Consider the following 19,446-nt stretch of genomic DNA (forward strand, 5'->3'; position numbering starts at 1 on the left):
GTCTTTCAGCAAATGAGGTCGATATGTCTTGGTTCCACGTTGCCCATTTTAAGGATGAAGGGATGATCCTAGAGGCGCCAGCCCGAGTGGAGCCTTTCTATGCCGTCCTGGAAAACCCCAGCTTCTCTCTGATGGGGATCCTGTTGAGATGTGCCAGGGGGACTGGTGTTTCGGTCCCCATCACTTCCACGGCACTGCTCTATTATCACTTTCACCCCAAAGATACTAAATTTCACCTGTACCTTATCCCCAGTGACTCCTTGCTAACGAAGGTAAGGCTGGCAGATTTTGGAGAAGTGAGAGTTACATTTTCAGCTTATCACCTTAGACCTTCTGTCTCTGTATTAAATAGAAAATGTAAGACAACGGCTTTCATTGATAGAAGCATGAATCCCCCTCCATGTGGTCGATCGGCAGGTGCTGACTCTTGAGTCATAGGCAAGAATCGGCAATGGGAATTCAGTTCTACTAAAAATGGAGCTGCCTTTTCTGGCTTTTATGGAGAAGGATAAAGGGAGACAAGACTTACACAGGCGGGCAGAGGGAGTCATGCAGAGATTTCATTGTAGATTTTGAAGTTAATAGTGCTCAATTTATATGCTACTCACCTGCCCCCACACCCAGTACACATACAGCCCTCCAGAGTCATCCTCCTCCTGTGCAGGGACATTCCCTCCAGCACATTCGTGAAAGACTCGGAGCCCCCCACCCTTTCCTCGGTTACTGCTGAATCAGAGGCACGTCATTGTCGCCACAGAGCTCATGTTTTCTTCGATTAAGTACCTCTTCTCTCCCTTCAGCCTTGGTGGAGAGGTTGTTGGGGAAAGTTCATTTGATTTTCTTAAAATTGGTGAATTCTCCTAGAGCCCAAGAAGAAACAGGTGCATGCCTGCTGGTCATTAGCATTGTGAGTAACTGCAGGTATTTAAAATATAAGAGAAAATATTTTAGTCTGGATGCCAAAGATGACTGTTCCTGGGGTACACAGGAAAAGAAAACAGCAGAAAAAAAAAACAAAAAACAAATAAAGTCATATGTGCCTCTTCTTTTTGTTTTGGAAACTCCCTGGTTCCCAGCCTGGCCCAAGCTGCTCCTTCTTCTTTCCTGGACCCCAAATCTCACACAATCACTTGCTCCTACTTTATTGATTCAGTAGAATCAATGAGGTGGAAATGACCTCACTTTCCTGTCACCAACTTGTAATTCTAATTCTCTGCTGGACTTACTCCCCTTGGCCCCCTCCTGGGAGGACAAGGCTACCCTCTACTTGCATGAAGCCAGGGTTTGAGACATGTCCAGGATCCCTTTCTCTCTTGCCTTTCCCAGGAGGACACCACACCTGGACGGATCTTCTCTCATGTTATCAGTCTCTCTTACCCTGGCGTCCCATTTCCTTCAGCCACCCCAGATGAAAGCTAGCTACCATATTACAGAGATGCTTTCCTTCTCTGATAGTTTTCACTTTTCTCTTCTTCTTTTTAAAAACCTTTTATTTTTTAAATTAACATACAATTTATTATTTCTTTCAAGGGTACAGGTTTGTGATTCATCAGTCTTACATAATACCCAGTACCCATTCCAACACTTACCCTCCCCAATGACCATCACCCAATACCCCAATCTCCTACCTTTTCCTCCCCTCCAGCAACCCTCAGTTTGTTTGAGTCCCTTAGGGGGGCTCCTGGGTGACTCAGTGGGTTAAGCCTCTGCCTTCGGCTCAGGTCATAATCTCAGTGTTCTGGGATTGAGACCCACATTGGGCTTCTGCTCAGTGGGAAGTCTGCATCCCCCCACACCCCCCCACCCCTGCTCTCTCTGTCTGCCTCTCTGCCTGCTTGTGATCTCTGTCAAATAAATAAATACAATATTTTTTAAAAAAAGACTCTTAGGGTTTGTCTCCCTCTCTGGTTTCATCTTGTTTCATCTTTTCCTCTCTTCCCCCATGATCTTATATGGTTTCTTAATTTCTACCTATCAGTGAGATCATATGATAGTCATCTTTCTCTGATTGACTTATTTCCCTTAGCATAATACCCTCTAGTTCCATCCATGTTTTTGCAAATGACAAGATTTCATTTTTTGATGGCTAAGTAGCATTCTAGTGTGTGTGTATGTGTGTGTGTGTGTGTGTGTGTGTATAAATATATATTTGGATATATATGTCCTTCATCTGTCAATGGACATCTGGGCTCTTTCCTTAGTTTAACTATTGTGGCCATTGCTGCTATAAAGAGTGGGGTGCAGGTGCCCCATCAGATCACTGCATTTGTATCTTGGGGTAAATACCCAGTAGTGCAACTGCTGGGTCATAGGGTAGCTCTATTTTCAACTTTTTGAGGAACCTCCATACTGTTTTCTGGAGTGGCTGCACCAGCTTGCATTTTCAGCAGCAGTGTAAGAGGTTTCCCTTTCTCCACATCCTCGCCAGCATCTGTCGTTTCCTGACTTGTTAATTTTAGCCATTCTGACTGCTGTGAGGTGGGATCTCACTGTGGTTTTGATTTGTATTTCCCTGATGTCGAGGGATGACGAGCACTTTTTCATGTGTCTGTTGGCCATTTGGATGTCTTCTTGGCATAAATGTTTGTTCCGGGTCTTCTGCCCATTTCTTGATTGGATTATTTTTTCTTTGGGTGTTGAGTTTGATAAGTTCTTCATAGATTTTGGATAATAGCCCTTTATCTGATTAGACATTTGTAAATAGCTTCTCCCATTCTGTAGGTTGTCTTTGGTTTTGCCAACTGTTTCCTTTGCTGTGCAAAAGCTTTTTATCTTGATGAAATCCCAATAGTTCATGTAAAGTTTTGCAGGCAAGGTAAACACAACACCAGGCAAGGTGGGCACAAGGCAAGATTTATTAAAGGCACTCTCTGGCGAAGTTTCAGGGCTCAGGAGAAGGGGAGCCAGGAAAGTCACGCCTGGAAGCGGTGGGCACCCTTGCGCGAGGTTCTGTGACTCTGGGAAGCCCAGTAGGGGAAGTTGCACTGGGAGAGAGTTGGCGGGGGTCTTTTATTGGGCCAAGGTAGGGCATGGGCTCACATCTATATATGGTAGGGTATTTGGTGATCAGAGGGTATGGGGTGGGGGGTCCTGATACTTCTGTTTCCTGCATAGGTATCGGGTTACCTATGGAGATATGACCTGGGCATACATCCTTTAGGCGGGAGAGTCAAGGGTTAAGGAAAGGGGGGTGAGGAGGAGGCTGGAAGAGGCAGGACCCAGTGGTCATTTCTATTGTTCCTCCTGCCCTCCCAGAGCCACCGACCCAACAGTTCATTTTTGCCCTTGCTTCCCCTTACATATGGAGACATATGTCTAGCAAGATGTTGCTGCTGCTGAGGTCACAGAGGTTGCTGCCTGTGTCCTCCTCCAGGATTTTGATGGATTCCTGTCTCACATTTAGGTCATTCAAACATTTTGAGTGTATTTTTGTGTCCAGTGTAAGGAAATGGTCCAGTTTCATTCTTCTGCATGTGGCTCTCCAATTTTCCCAACATAACTGGTTGAATAGACTGTCTTTTCCCCCATTGAATATAGGGGGATTGGGGTGTCGCCCTCGGCCCGCAAGAACGACAACCAGCCTGGCATGGTGTTAATGCTTCGTCTCTTTATTTCGACAACTTTCTTAGCTTATATGTGTCAGGGTGACCAATAAGGGGCCAAACAATGGGGAGAGCCAATGAGAGTCCTGTTACTATGCTGATTAAATTTGAAACAGCCAATGACTATGTCCTCCTTCAGGTGGGCTTCACCAGAAAGTTCGGTGTTCACTTGCAGCGTATTTTGCTGGCAGTGAGCCAAGCACCATCGTGTAATGGTGGGGACTTTCCCGGCCGGAGGCGGTCCCCGACATTGGGGTAACAGGGTGATGGCCATTGGGGAGGGCATGTGTTGTGATGAGCACTGGGAATTATATATGACTAATGAATCACTGACCTCTACCTCTGAAACTAATAATAATAAAAATAAGTAAAACTAAAAATAAATACCCTCATGTACAGGGGCATATCCATATATATAATATATGAATATATATATACAACTCTTAACATCGGTTGAATCATATCATACATGCTACTTAATACAATATACCAAGAGCTTGTGTGCCATTACTTTTGCTTATTTACTTTAAGCTTTGCTCCCTGATTTGCTTCTGCTGCTTCTTCATCAGGCAATAGATGAAGAAGAAACTAAGTTTCATGGTGTGCGTCTGCAGACCTCACCCCCCGTGGATCCCCTGAATTTTGCTTCCCGTTATATTGTGTCCGGTTCAGCTCACCTGGAAATAATACCTGAGGTCAGTAGAATTCAAATCTAACTCAAATTTAATTTGGGTTTCAAAATATTTTGTACTTTTGGAAAAAAAACATAGAAGACCAGTAGAGGGTCAGTAGTTCAGGTGATTATTCCCTGAACCATATTCTGATAAGAGGAAAGGTAAGCTGAAGACTACCTTTCCTTCCATGGAATAATATTATTTCCTAGAATTGTAAACTTAAAAGATCGTTGACCATTTACCTCTGTTTTTTTCTCAACCAGCCATGAGACTGTATAGTAAATGGATAATATTTCAGTGGCCAGTTCACTGCAGGCAAACAGGCCCCACCAATCCCCTGAAGCTTTAAGTCAAATGGTGTCTTTCCTCTAGGAATTGAAATTATCCTACAGGAGTCCTGGAGAAATCCAGGTGTTCTCTAAAGTCTATGCTGGGAAGATAGAGGAAACAATTGAACTTGAAGTTACTGAGAAAAGACACAAGACTTTGGTCTGGCGTACTTTGGTGAAGCCAGGTAGGTAAAAATATGAGGCTGAAATTCGGGGAGGGGGAGGAAAAAATCATGCACCTCTCCCCTTGGTTGTAGTGAAGTGTGTCAGAGGAGAAGGTCTGTTTATGGTTCCAACCAAGAGAAGAAGAAAAATCTACTGCTGATTGATAGTCAATGTTGAGTTGAAACAAGTGTTGGTAGTGATCATGTGTGCCTAGGATAGGGATGCCTTTCATGTCGAGAACTGGACCCTCTCATACCTAGCAGGTAGTAAATGGGAGATGCTAAGTATAAGAATCAGAAGGAGCAGAAGGTTGATTTAACTCTATCTTCTGGCCAAGTGTATAATTGTTGTCATACACAGAGTCTAAGTAGCTGCTGAGGAAAGAGGGACACAAAATTTATCAAAACTTTAAACACGTCAGGGCTTCTAGAAAGAAAATGCGAGAGCATGTGGAAGGCTTTATGGTAAACACAGTTTACTTATTTCCCAAATGGTGGCTCCAATCTGCAAATCTCCCCCAACTTATATGTGTGTTCAACATATAAATTCTGCACTATCACAGTCCCAGTATTATAGCATTTAAAGTATATCCTCAATTATTGTTCAAATGTACTCATTTAATGGTGGTATTTCGTGTCTAAAATACATTTGCCTAGATAATATATGTGGAGAAGTATGATAATTTTACTGTAGCTTTCACATTTCCTCACACATTTGCTTAGAAATGGAAATAGAAAGAATATTGGGAAAAAAGCACTCCTCCCTCTGGTGCATTTCCAGGCAGTGAGTGACCTTCTACTTATTTGGGTTCCATTGTATATCCATGTTCCAATGGGATCCTTAACGTAGGAAATGGAATTAAATTATTTTCGTGCATCACATCAAAAACTAGAGAAACTACAGAAGTGCCTTGCTGGCTCATTCATAAGAACCTGGGCCTCTTGACCTAGGCATTGTGAGTTTGATTTCTATATTGGGTGTAGAGATTACAAAAAAAAAAAATCTTTAAAAAAAAGAGAAGAAAAGCTAAGTAAAGGTAAATGGTTTATTTCATTCTCCAACTTTCCCTTCTTTCCTAGTGGACCTCCACTTTCATGCTGCTTCCTCCCCTTCTCCCCCCTCAGGTGAGTGCAGTGTCCACACCCAACATCAGAGGGATGGGTCTGATTTCAGAAGGTTTTGAGGGGTGTGAAGTGGCTCAGTGAGGGATCCTCCCTTCTCTTCAGGTACAGAGACTGAGTGCTGTCTGACACAAAGGAGTCTGAGCCACTTGAGTGAATTCATGGGAGGGTTTAATAAGCAGGCTCTGAGCATGCAACCACGTCTTATTGGGGAAAATATCTTGCATCTGAGGAAGTCTCAGTGAAAGTAGTTTGATATGGCTGGAGATGAAACTCTAGAGGGACGGAGGACACATGAGACCAGAGGCAGGCAAGAAACAGAAGTTGAAAGCAGAAGGGTGATGGCTGAACTCTTTCGGTCCTTAGGCTGAAGGCAAAGGGGGACTTAGGGAAGGTGGGTAGCAATGCACTCACTGTTCTGAACAGTGTGGATGGCTGTGGGTGTGGAATGGACAGGAAGTGGGAGCCGGGTTAGGAGGCTGTTGTTGTGAAAATTGAGAACAGGGATTAGCTGGGAATTGGTTAAGGTTAGTGGAGTTGATAGGTAGCAGAGAAAGAAATTATTCAAAGTAAGGAGTCAAGGGGTGCCTGGCTGGCTCAGTCAGAAGAACATGTGACTCTTGATCTTGGGTAGTTGTGAGTTCAAGCCCCACCTTGGGAGTAGAGATTATTAAATAAGAAGAAGAAACTTTTAAAAATAAATAAAATAAAAGGAGTCAAGATTCAGAGGACTGCATTCTGCCTTCTGTGTTGTTGGCTTTGATTGTCAGTCTCCACACAGTAAAAGTGACAGGCCTCCTGTAACAAAACAGATCATCCAGGAGGAGAAAGGGATCATCCCCTGATCCCTCTTACTCCTCAGGTGTCACACTGGCTTGAAATGACACAAACCCACTTCCTGGCCAGTTGGTATTATTGTCAGGGGGCCCAGAGAGGCAGATGAGCTACAGAAAATCAGACCCCCACACCTGGAGTTGTAATTGGGTTCAAACCCAATCACAGATCTTGGTTAAGAATGAGGTAAAAATGGGATAGGTGGGTGGCTCAGTCAGTTAAGTGCCTGCCTTTGCCTCAGGTCAAGCTCCTAAAGTCCTGGGATTGAGTCCCACATGAGGCTCCTTGCTCACTGGGGAGCCTGCTTCTCCTCTTGCTTCTCCCTCTGTTTGTGTGCTCTCTCTCTCTCTCTGACAAATAAATAAAATCTTCTTTTAAAATAAAAAAAAAATAAGAAGCCTGAAAAAAAAAAAAGGATGAGGTAACGATGATTTCACAAAGGAAATTGAAAGGATTTATGTAGGTGGTGAGTGTGTAGCACCAAGAAGACGTCTCTTCCCTTCCTCTTCTACAAGCTCTTGAGTGAGAGCTATCTGCCACCTGGTGTCAGAAGATACCCACCCTCGTGTGGTCTCTCTGGAACACCCTTCAGAAGCGGCTGCCAGCCCACGTCTTGCGTCAGATCATTCTGGCCAGCATGCACTGTGAAGCCTGACATCTCTCTTCCCTTCTTTGCCTTTTGGCCTGGTGGCATCTTGTATTTAATACCAGAATCCTACTCCTTGAAATCCTCCTCTGATACTAACTCTTCTGTGAAGACTTTGCTTGGAAGTCTAGTTATCCCCCTCCTTTCTGACCCAAAGTCTATGATTGCATTTTGCAAGAGCTGGAATTATGGTGATAAAAATAATGATAAATGCATTTTGCTGAATGCCTATAGCGTGTTAAATAGTCAGGGTACCTATATGTGTGCATAATACTCACCAGTTCTGTCTAATCTTGTCAATGCACTTTGGCTGGCTTCCCCAGAGAATCATGAAGGAGCATCAGAGCAAACATGGCAATGGCCTTGAAGTAGCAGTCCTGTATGGAACGTAGCCTGAGACAGACACACACTCCGCACTCATGGGGTTTCTATTCCAGCAGGTGAAAACAGCAAATCTGATTTCAAAATACAGTGATGGATGTGTTCCAAAGGAAAATTAAAGGGATTTCGGAGAGGATAAGACAGAGGGCTCTTACCTTAAGGAAGTTGAAAAAGTTTCAGAGTACATCCTGGAGAGACAAAAAAAAGTGAAATTTATGTCCATTTAGGAAGATTGAATAGAATTGCTAAACAAATGGGTGAGGTAAAAACAATCAAGGAAGAAAGAACAGGTTAAGCTAAGAACATTTCTGTGAGAGCAACTGAAGTCATTCAAATCAAGGAGTCACAGAATGTACACTTCCAATGACTTTTCAATGGAAACACCAAAACTTCATAGAAACCATATCGTTACATTAAGCTGTTTGGTTTGGTCACATATGACATTGATGATCTGAGCCACTGTTGTTTAGAACAAAAGTTCTAGAGGCATGAGTTGTACACAGAAAGCAGTCATGCTTTTGGGTGCCCGGGTGGCTCAGTTTAAGCATCTAGCTCTTGGTTTGGGCTCAGGTCATGATCTCAGGGTTGAGATACTGAGTCCCCTATCAGGCTCCATGCTGGGCATGGATCCTGCTTAAATTTCACTCACTCACTCTCTCTCTCTCTCTCCCTCTGCCCATCTCCCCCAGCTTGTGCTCTTTCTGTCTGAGTCTCTCTCAAAAAAAAAAAAAAAAAATCCCAAACCCCAATCATGTCTTTAATGAAGGAGCTGAGGAACAATAAAGCAATGTTATTTGGCCAAGGTCACACAGGTTTTATATGCAGGCACCAAACTGCACCCTGAGTCAGCATGAAGTATGTTCTCTCCAGTGCTTCTGGTGCCTTCTGTGTTGTACTTAGCCAGCTAAATCCCTTTCTGCACAGTTTATCAGAAGACTCTTGAGGGTAGGGAGCTAGTCTACTGCAACTGGACCTCTGGTATCATGCGTACCAATGTATGAACTTCAAGATTGTTAGAAGAGTGAATAGATGAATGTAGAGCAAGACAGAGCTGTCTCTAGGGTTCCAGTGAAAACCAGAAAGTAACAAAGAGGTGCTCAAAGCTTGGAGGGGAGGGGGATTGAAGAAAAGGGATCTTTGAGTTTCCCTAAATTCAAAGACCCCTGAGAATGGACAGCATATCCTGAGTCCTTTGGGACAGGACTGCATAGGCTGTGTGTGTGTAAGATCTGGGCAACATGCGGAACACAATGAGCAACATCTCCATACAGAGTATGTCTTTAAGGAGTGCCTGGGTGGCTCAGTCAGTTAAGTGTCTGACTCTTGATCTCAGTTCAGCTCTTGACTCAGGGTCATGGGTTCAAGTCCCATGTTGGGATCTCTCTTACCCCTGGAGCTGAAAGGAAGAAAGAAAGAAAGAGAAAGAGAGAGAGAAAGAGAGAGAGAGAGAGAGAAACATGACATTAGGCTGGGCAAAAGTCCTGAACGCCTTAAGTGATCTGTCCTTTCCTGAGTCTGCAACTCTTTTCTTGTGTCCAGCTGAGATCTTTATGAAGGAGAACCGGCGGCACCTGCAGGCCAGGCTGGGGGACCTGAGCGGACTACTAGATGATCTTCAGGACAGTGAGGTCTTCACGGAGGAAGAAAAGGACCTGGTGCAGCAGTTGCGGACACAGCAGAGGAAGAATGAGACCCTGCTGAGGATGGTGGAGAAGAAAGGGCCCCAGGCCCTGGAGATATTCTTCAGAAGCCTTCAGCAAAGAGATCCTTACCTCATGTCCTACCTCAGCCAGCAGAGTTTACAACAGTGACTCAGGCCAGTACTCAGGAAGAGACAATCCTGTGTTCTGCACTGAAAATGGATAAACAGGGGTGCTTGGGTGGCTCGGCTGTTTAAGCATCTGACTCTTGATTTCAACTGCACTCACTTGGAGTTTGCTTGAGATCCTCTCCCTCTGCCTCTCCTCCCACTCTCACTCTCTCTCAAGTAAATTAAATCAATCTTAAAAGAAAAAAAAAAGAAGGAAAATGGTTAAAGAGACATGTATTATGGAGTTCAGTGTCCAAGACTAAAGAGGTCCAGGTGACACCCAGCCACCACACAGGTTTCACTGAGGACTGATGTGTAACTAGGCAGATACCTATTTCTGTATCCTCATATCTTCCCCTCAACAATATCTCAAGAGAGTAGGAATATTCATACTAAATATTTTTTCAGTCAGATTTTAAAAATTCCTATTTCACCCATTGACCTATTTCTTGGAAATCTGGGCAGAGGAAGGCAAGGCCAGGTGTGGTTATGATTGACAGGGCCCAGGGAGACCAAGTCTCCTGAGTCACATGAGAAGCAACTCCAGTGAACATTACATCTGAGCTGTTACCTGCTCAGAACAGAAGCCAGGAAGGCTTATGAAACACTCCCTGTTGAGGACGTTCATGACATTGATGAGCTTTAATTTTTTTTCATATGCTGTGTCTTTAATATTTTATCCGTTGCTATTTCTACTAGAATGATGAAGTCCCTTGATGAAATAAAGCTCAGGAGTGGAGGCAAATGCCAACATTGGCAGAAAAACCTTGGTCTCTGGTATATAGGCTGGTACCAGGAATGGGCACATTCTGGGTCACACAACTTCATGGAACATCTCCATGGATGTGTCCACAGAAGCAGCGTGGGGGAAAAGGAGGAGCATCCGGTGGTTGTGAGGGAGGCCCTCCTGGCAGGTATGTCACAGAAATAGACAGAGCCTGCCACTGGGGTTCTGCCATTGGACCCTGCCATTTTGTATGCGTCCCAGCTGCCTTTGGACCAGTGTTTGTGTGACATAAGTAATGCTATCCTCTGACTTTGAGCCCAGTTATTTCCTTGTATTTGAAGTGAGTTTGTGGAAGACAGCCTAGAGTTGGGTCAGTTGGCTTTTGTTTTTTTTTTTTTTTAACCCATTTTGACAACATCTGCTCTTAAAGTGACGTGTTCGGCCATTTGCATTTAACATAATTCTTGTGTGGTTAGGATTTAGCCGAGGGCAGCCCTTTTAGTATTTGTTTTCTGTCGATTCCCTTCGTGCTGCATGGCTATCTTTCCTTTCTAGGCTTTTTTAGGGCTTACTTGAAGAGTGTTTAGTATTCTACCTTAATTTATCTATTGTGTTTTTTATGGTACGTGGTTTTGTATTTCTTGGTGATTGTGTTAGAGATGAAGAGATACCTCGTGAATGCGTTGGTCCTCATATCCATAGTGTGCGAATTAAAGTGGAATCTAGAAACCTTAGCACCATTTTGGCCACGGTATCTTTTATGACCCAGTTGTTTTCAATATTACTCTGTATATAAAAAGGTCCCAATAAGAAGAATGGCCTCTATGTTTTTTACTTTCCTTTTTTAAAAAGATTTTACTTATTTATTTTAGAGAGAGATACGGAAAGACCATGAGTAGAAGGAGGAGTAGGGGACAGAGAGAGAGAATCTCAGGCAGACTCACTGCTGAGCACAGAACCTGAGGCAGGGCTCCCTCTCTTGATTCTGAATTCATGACCTGAGCCGAAATCAAGAGTCAGACACTTAACAGACTAAGCCAAATGGTACCCACATTTTCTAACTTTCTTTCTTTCTTTTTTTAAAAAAAGATTATTTATTTATTTATTTGACAGACAGAGATCACAAGTAGGCAGAGAGACAGGCAGAGAGAGAGGAGGAAGCAGACTCCCTGCTAAGCAGACAGCCCGACGCGGGGCTCAATCCCAGGACTCTTGGGTCATGACCCGAGCTGAAGGCAGAGGCTTAACCCACTAAGCCACCTAGGTGTCTCACGTTTTCTTTCAATTGTTGAGCATGTTTTAAAGACCTATGAGTGTCATCTATGATATGTGCCCTGATATTTACCATTTATGTTGTGTTTCTTATAATCCTGATACTCTACATTTCACTGAACAACTTTTGGCAATTCTTTTTTTAAGCTTATTTTTTCAGTGATCTCTACACCCAACAAGGGGCTCAAACTCATGACCCTGAAGTCAAGACTTGCAGGCTCTACTGACTGAACCAACCAGGCACACCCACAATTCTTTTAAAGCAGATCTCGTGACTATGGAGTCACTTAATTTCCCTTCATCTAGAGATGTCTTTATATTACTTTCATTCCTGAAAGATATTTTTGCTGAACATAATGGCAGTTCTTCTCTTCAGCCATTTATTTCTGGTTTTCATGGCTCCTAATGAGAAATCTGCCATCATTTAGATTGCTTCCCTATATGGAATGTATCATTTTTCTCCGGCTGTTTTCAAGATTCATTTTCTTTGTCTTTAGTTTTCAATAATTAGATTATGACACATCTAGGTATGGATTTCTTTGGGTCTGTCCTACTTGGAATTCACTTAATTCCTGAAATTTGTAAGTTTATGTTTTTTCAGCAAACTTGAAAATTTACCAATATTATTTTTAAAGATATGTGTTAAATATACATATATGCTAAATGTGTCTCTGTGTGTGTGTGTGTGCGCGCTCACGTGTGTATTTGCTTCCATGTCTTGGAGATATATAGATAGATAGATAGATAGATAGATCTATTTTAAAAAAAATTTTTTTTAACTAGGCTCCATAACCTGTGTGGAACTCATCATGGGGTTTGGCTTGAACTCATGACTCTAAGATTAAGACCTGAGCCAAAATCAAGAGTCATATGCTTAATCGACTGAGCTACCCAGAACCCCTAAGTATATATTTTTCAATCCTGCATTTCTTTCTCCTCTCCTTGAGGGACTCTGATGGTATGAATGTTAGATTTTTGTTGTTGTCCCTAAGTTCTCTGAGACTTAATTGTTTTCCTCTTATTTCCTCTCGTTCTGATTGCATAACACTGATTTATTTATTTATATATATTTTTAAAGATTTCATGTATTCACTTATTTATTTAGAGAGAGTAAGAGAGCAGGCACAAGTGGGGTGTAGAGGAGAGGGAGAGAGAGAATCTCAAGCAGACTCCACGCTGAGGGCAGAGCCTGACCCGGGGCTGGATCCCAGGACCCTGAGATCATGACCTGAATTGAAATCAAGAGTCAGACAGGTAACAATCTGAGCCCCCTACGTGCCCCTTTCTTTTCTTTTGCTAGTAAATTTCTTGCCCTGGCCTCCTTCTGTCTAAAAAATCTTCCATTTTTGTACCACTCCTCTGAGCCCATCTCTCTACTAGAAGGGATGCTACCTGATGCATGGATCATTGAATAAAGCTAATTAGTTGAATTTTTGTTCTCGAAGGAGGTTGTTTCCATGTCTTTATTACTGTGAATAATGTGTCAATGAATGTGGGGCTCAGGTAGCTCTTTGAGAGGCTGATTTCATTTCCTTCAGATAGATACACAGAAGTGGGGACAATCTGGTCATCCTATTTTTGATATTCTGAGGGAGCTCCATACTATCAACTCACTATCAACTATACCCCTCCAACTGGGCACGAGGGTTTCTTTTTCCCCACATCCTCAACACTTGTTATTCCTTTTCTTTTTTATAAGATTTTATTTATTTATTTATTTATTTATTTGACAAACAGAGATCACAAGTAGACAGAGAGGCAGGCAGCGGGGTGGGGATGGGGAAGCAGGCTCCGCACTGAGCAGAGAGCCCAATGTGGGGCTCATTCTCAGGACCCTGAGATCATGACCTGAGCCGAAGGCAGAGGTTTAATGACTGAGCCACCCAGAAGCCCCTGCTTTTCTTTCTGATAAGAGCCATTCTAACAGTTGTAAGGTGATATTTTATTGTGGTTTTTATTTGCATTTCTTTGATTTCATGTACACCCTTCACATGTGGCTTTTCTTTGGATTAGTGCAAGTGCCTGACTTAAACTTTGCTTGCCAAGGCATCCATGTCCAAGACAAATACAGTTATCTCAAGAAACACCCTGCCAGGGGCCCCCAGGTGGCTCAGTCAGTTAAGCCTCTGCCTTTGGCTCAGGTCAGGATCTCAGAGTCCTGGGATCGAGTCCTATATCGGGCTCCTTGCTCAGTGAGGAGTCTGCAGCAGGTTCTCCCGATGTGTACGACATGTATGGCAAGGGTGAGGCATGAGTGGACATCAGAAATGAAATCCGGGGAGGTGTGCTGTGTGGACAACCAGGACATAATCCATTAACAAGGTCCAGGTGGGAAGCATCTGTCTGTCTCTACCCACCAGATGTACATTTCATAACAGGAGACACCTTGTCTTACTCGTTGCTGGAATCTCAACCTGCAGAACATCATAGGCACTCAATAAATGCTAGCATAATAAACAAAAGAGAGAATGAATCCTACTGACTGCTCCCTGGGAAAAAACAAAGCTCAGCCCCCATTCCTCTTTCTCTCTCCCTTCCAGCCTTGCATTTGACAGCGGGGGGGGGGGTGCCTCGTTTGGGCTGACACTGCCTCTTAAAGCTTCTGTTTCCTGGGAACGTGGGTGACAAGCACAGTTGTTTTACGTAGTTGTGAGGAATAAATGCGGCATGCGTGGAGGGCATTAGCAGAACACTGGACATGTGTCGTGTGCAATAAACAACGGCACCAGTGATGAGTGTTGAGATGGGATTTTTCAGCCAACAACTTTCATGGCCCCTGCTATGGGCTGGCCCGCGCTGGGGACGCAGAAGTGAGTAAGGCATGGTACCTCCAGGAGTGCACAGCCTGGTGGGTGTAACAGACACACACACAATCATAATGCCAGGTAGTCGCACCCTGTAATGTATACTTGACACATCATGGACTAAAGGAGCAGAGCGAAGACCCCTGAATTTCCCTAGCAATGATGCTGATGCTGAAGGATGTGGGTGTGTCCAGGAACACAGCGGGAGGAGGGGAGTTCTAGATAGAAAAACAGCATCCCGCCTTCCCAGAATGAACAATGAGGAACCCAAAGGACATGACAAACTCATTCTTTACTTTGTCACCAAACCTGCCTCCCTGAAATTTGCCAGACATTGGTTCTTTCTCTCTCACTCCTCCCTCTTTCTCAGGCAGTCTCTCACTTACATTCTCAATCTTATGTCCTGAGGCAATGACAGAGGGTGATGTACATGCTCCATATCTGATTGGGGTATTGGTCACACAGGTGATTATATTTGTCAAAATTCATACTAGACATTGAAGATCTGTGCATTTCACTCTATATAGCTTAAAAAAAAAAAGCAACCAACCAACCAACAAATCAAAAACAACAACAACAAACAAACCAACAAACCCAACAGTGAATGTAGAATAGAAGTCAGAAATCACAGGTAGTCCAAGCAGAATAGGACTGTATTCCCTTCCTTCTGGTGTCTGTACCTCTATTAATGCATTCATCATTCCCTAATTATGCTAGAGCAAGCTCAACAACATGGAGAACACCCATACCAGTGCCCCATAGTTTTTAATGTTTACCCAATGCCTATGTGAGAAGCATGACACTCTACTCACTAACTCTGTGGGCTTTGGGCATATTAGTTCCCTTCTCTGAACCCAGTGCAATACAATGGGGGTAAGAAAACCAACCTTGCTAGGGTTGAATCAGCTGATGTCATTAGTGCTAATGTTATATCCCTTCAACAAATTCCCAAACTGAGATACAAAGAAGCTAAGTAACTTGTCTAAGGTTACAGCTGTACATAGTAGAGCTTGGGTTAATACTAAGTCAACTTGATTGCAAAGCTGTCTTATTCACTGGACGAAACTGATTGAATATCTTTTTGTATCTATCACTCTCTTCCCTCCCTCCCTCCGTCCCTGAATGCAAGAGCCCACTGTGCCCATCCGCAGTCCCCATAACCTCTGTCCTCACTTTGGACCTCAGTCCCTTAGGCTGTCTCTAGGATGGATGGATTCCACGTCTTCAAAGACCCTCTGGAGGCTCGTAAAAAGGATTCATGTTACCAATATGGCATTATGGGCCTGGTCTCTGAAGATCTGAATTCACTTCTGGCTCAACTACACGTATTTCAAAACACCTTACATGGCTTCAACCTCCACAAGCCACGCTTAGCTCATCTGCAAAACGGGATGTACCTGGGTGCTGTTTTCTCAGAAGTATCAAGACTCAGAGTTGAGAAGAAAAAAAAAAAAACAACATCCACCTCCAGTGTAAGGTCAGAGAATCACCAGCAGTCAGGGCAGGTATCCTGGTCCTGGTGGGCCGGCCCGAGAGCCCAAGTTCAGCAGAATCTCTGCTACACCCTTTCCACCTCCCAATTTCAGGAGAACTGACTGGAAGAAAGACGTTGCCTTTTCAGAGAGAAATTCATGACCATCAGCTTTCCCCTCCCTTAATATCTTTATGAGGAGAAAGAACAAGAATTTGGGGGGTTCCTGCAAAGGAGACCAGATTAACACCTCCTTGGCCACTGAACTCAGTGACTTACCTTTGTGCTCCCAGAACAGGGAACAACATGTGACACTGATATTTTCACAGGACACAAGACTCTACCTAGAATAAAGACGGTGTGTCCTAGACCCTCCTTCATCCCACTGGGGTAGTATGACCAAGCTCTGGCCAACAGGATGTGAGCGGCAGTGATGGCATTTAAGCCTGGAAGGCAAGATGGCGGCCATCTTCCTGCAGATGTGAAAAAGGGCCTCAAGCATGGCAGAATGACGAGACAGAAGAAGCCTGGGTACTTATCTGCCCTGGACAGCTTATGTAAGACTGTTCAGTGAGAGAAAAAGGTATTTCTCTTGTATTTAAGGTACTACTCTGTTCTGGGGTTTCCCTGCTCAGTGCAGCCTACTTCAGGAAGTGGGATTATTACCCCCATTCGATAGAGGACAAATAGGAGGTACAGAATGGTTAAGTAATTTGGCCAGCGTCACGAGAAAGGAGTGGCAGAGCTGGGATCTGAACCTGGATGGTCTGCCTTGAGAGCTGGGGTTGGAGGTTCTCCCAGGTCATCCCTGCTGTAGCCGTTGGGACAGGCCATCTCTTTCCAAGAACTTTCCAGGTAGGGGAGTGGTGACAGACATTCCCACAGCCTCCACCACCAAATATGCACTGTTCTCTCCAACCCCACAGTGCTAAACCCACCTCATGCATGTGCTTGCCCAGCCTCCTCCCACCCCCCGCCCCCACCTCAGTGTCCTGCCTCCAGTGCATCCCATCCCCCATGTGGTTCTAGAGGAGTCTCTCTCTCCAACCTCCAGTGCCGTCCCTCCCCCTTTCCTGCTCACATTCCTCCCATGGCTCCCCAGCTCCCACAGGAGAAAGCCCAGCTCCTTATTCTGGCCTTCAAAGCCCTTCACAGAATGGCCTCTGGAACTGCATGGTTTCTTCCTCATTTGAGTTCCCTCTCTCCAGCTAGCTCAACCATCAGCAAGTACCAAGGACAAATCACAGCTGACAGCACCAGGACCTCCCTCCAGAGCCTCCTGGAGGACCCACTGGTCCCTCACACGCATGACATATACGCTGATCTCGGAGTTCTCCTGCAAACCCATTCCTCTTCCGGGGGTCCTCATCCATGGACAGTCTCATGGTTCACCAGTACCAGACCAGATCCCCAGGGAGGTCTTCCTCCTCTTCCTCCTCCTCACTACCCCTCCCCTACCTGTCATCCCTATACACCACCCCTCTTGCGTTTTCTTTCTGCCTTGTATCCTCCCCTGTGTCCCCACAACCCCTGCCCCAGCTCAGCTCTCCTCTCCCTCTGGATCTCACCCCAGGCTCCTCTCTGGCTTCCTCGCCTCCAGTCTTCCCCACTCTAGTCCTTCCCCGCCACAGCCCCAGAAGGCTTTCTTCACCCAGGGCTGATCTTGCCCCCTCTCCTAATCACGGCCACCCCGGGGCTCCCCAGCACCCTGGGACTGTGTTAGCCCCCTGCACCCTCTCCACATCATTCTTGATGTATTTGCCTGTGGGCTTTACATTCCAATGGCAGCCTCTCCTTCTCTAAGTAGGTCCTTAACTTTTCCGCCAAAGAGCACTAGCACCTGTCTTCCCTCCGTCTGGGATATGCCCTCAGAGCCTCGGTCAGAATTCAGCTCCTGCTTCAAGGCATGGTCCAAACCAGTTCCTGACGCACACACTCTTCAGGACCCTCCCTGCTCGTACAGGCGGAGGTCACCTCCAAGCACTGCCCGAATCTCCCCACACAAACAATGGTCTCTCCCAACCAATTCTATCCCCCTCACGGGACACACAATGAGCCCGCCCACCGCCACCTCCCGCGTCCACACCCGGTGAACTCGCTCATCCATCCAGAGGCCCCGCTTTTCTCGACAGAGGTCGTCCAAGCCCCGCCCCACCCTTCAAACTAGTGTCTCCTGAAAGCCTCTCCCCTTTATACCGCACTACCCCCCTCCCCAGCATTTACCCACGGATCGATGGTCCCGCCCGGCGAAACGTCCCTGCCCTATCCAGGCCCACTCCTTCCCCCCTGTGCTGGAAATTTGGTGTGCCCCGGGATGGCATACGGGAACGGGGACCGGGTGAGACCATTACCCGCGGAAGGGGTGACGCAGAAAGGGAGTCCCAGTTCAACAAGGGACGGACGGGACCGCTGGCTCCCCTGGTACCTTTCAGATTCAACCGGTGTCTCCCCAGACTTCGCCACCCCCCAATCGCTGCCTCCACCTCACTTAGCGCTGCGGTCTTCCCCCTTTCCCGCCAGGTACAGGGCGGTTCACAGGAACCTCCACTGACGGGGGAAACTCGGGTCAGAAGCGCTTCCGGTTGCCCCAGTACGCCTGCGTGGCGCATTTCCAGAAGCCCGGCTGGTGTCTGTAGAGATGTTGATCCGGCCTGACAAATAATGGGAGACCCTCCCCATGCAACCTCACTAACGGACAGCCCACATCTTTAGTTTCTCAAAAAGAAAACGGGAGGCCTGATATATAATAACGGCAAATTACTGATGGGCTTAGCATGCACTACACAGTATAAGTACATTATTTTAAATTCTCCGACCAGCCTTGCTGAGTTAGTATTATTGCCATTTTCCACATGAAGACACTAAGGTTGGCGGGGGTGGGAGGGGGTGCTCAGCAGGTGTCCTGAGAGAGCGGAATGGGAGCCAGTCCTGCATGACCCCATCCCTACTCGCTAACTGAGAGCCACTGGAAGTATAGGGACATTCATGGGATGCATGGGTGGCTCAGTTGGTTAAGCACCCAACTCTTTGATTTTAGCTCAGGTTATGATCTCAGGGTCGTGAGATCAAGTCCTATGCAGGGCTCCACACTAGGCGTGGAGCCTGCTTAAGATAATCTCCCTCTCCCACTGCACCCCCCTGCAATGCACACTCTCAATCTCTCTTGAAAGACAGGGAGGGAGGAGGGATGAGAGGGAGGAGGAAAAGTAAATGCAGGGGCGGAGGTTTGGGTTGGGGAGGACTCTCTGTTGTGCATCCTCTGGCAAGTCACTGACTCTCTTGAACTTAATTTCCACAACTGAAAAATGGGCACCATGCTCACCTTCAGGGGTGTTTGTGTGATCATAGAGGGCACCTCTTAGCTCTGCCACCTTCAGCACTGGCTTCATTCTCACGCTCCATCAAGATGCTCCCAAGCAGGTTTAGGTCTGACCATTCACATTCTGAGGCTTCTTAGGATTGAGAGAATGTTTAGAAGCCTCCCACCCTGAGCAGATCCATTGGCCGGGATTGGGTCACACGCCCATTCTTAGACCATTCCTTGGCACAGTGGCTGAGACTGGCCCAGACTAGCCATTTGTCAAAATTCACATATGCTGGCAAGTTGTCA

The 19,446-nt window shown here is 45.5% G+C and overlaps 1 protein-coding gene and 1 long non-coding RNA gene across 2 annotated transcripts in view; one reads left to right on the plus strand and one right to left on the minus strand.

The window, feature by feature from the left end:
* LOC122911884 (caspase recruitment domain-containing protein 8-like) overlaps positions 1-9,694 on the plus strand; it is a 24,713-nt gene extending 15,019 nt beyond the window's left edge. Inside the window, exons 8-12 of the mRNA XM_044256994.1 lie at positions 10-272; positions 4,172-4,297; positions 4,649-4,790; positions 5,850-5,894; positions 9,292-9,694. Coding sequence (XP_044112929.1) covers positions 10-272; positions 4,172-4,297; positions 4,649-4,790; positions 5,850-5,894; positions 9,292-9,563 — 848 coding nt within the window. The 3' untranslated portion in view covers positions 9,564-9,694. The remainder of the gene's footprint in view (positions 1-9; positions 273-4,171; positions 4,298-4,648; positions 4,791-5,849; positions 5,895-9,291) is intronic.
* Positions 6,562-18,226, minus strand: LOC122911885. Its single transcript, XR_006385519.1, has 4 exons — positions 18,188-18,226; positions 7,908-7,940; positions 7,650-7,826; positions 6,562-6,689 (listed from the first exon to the last, which is right to left on the minus strand). It is a non-coding gene; the product is annotated as an uncharacterized LOC122911885 (long non-coding RNA).
* Between the last annotated feature and the right edge of the window lie 1,220 nt (positions 18,227-19,446).

This window comes from Neovison vison, chromosome 7 (genome assembly GCF_020171115.1).
Source record: "Neovison vison isolate M4711 chromosome 7, ASM_NN_V1, whole genome shotgun sequence".
Lineage (NCBI taxonomy): Eukaryota > Metazoa > Chordata > Mammalia > Carnivora > Mustelidae > Neogale > Neogale vison.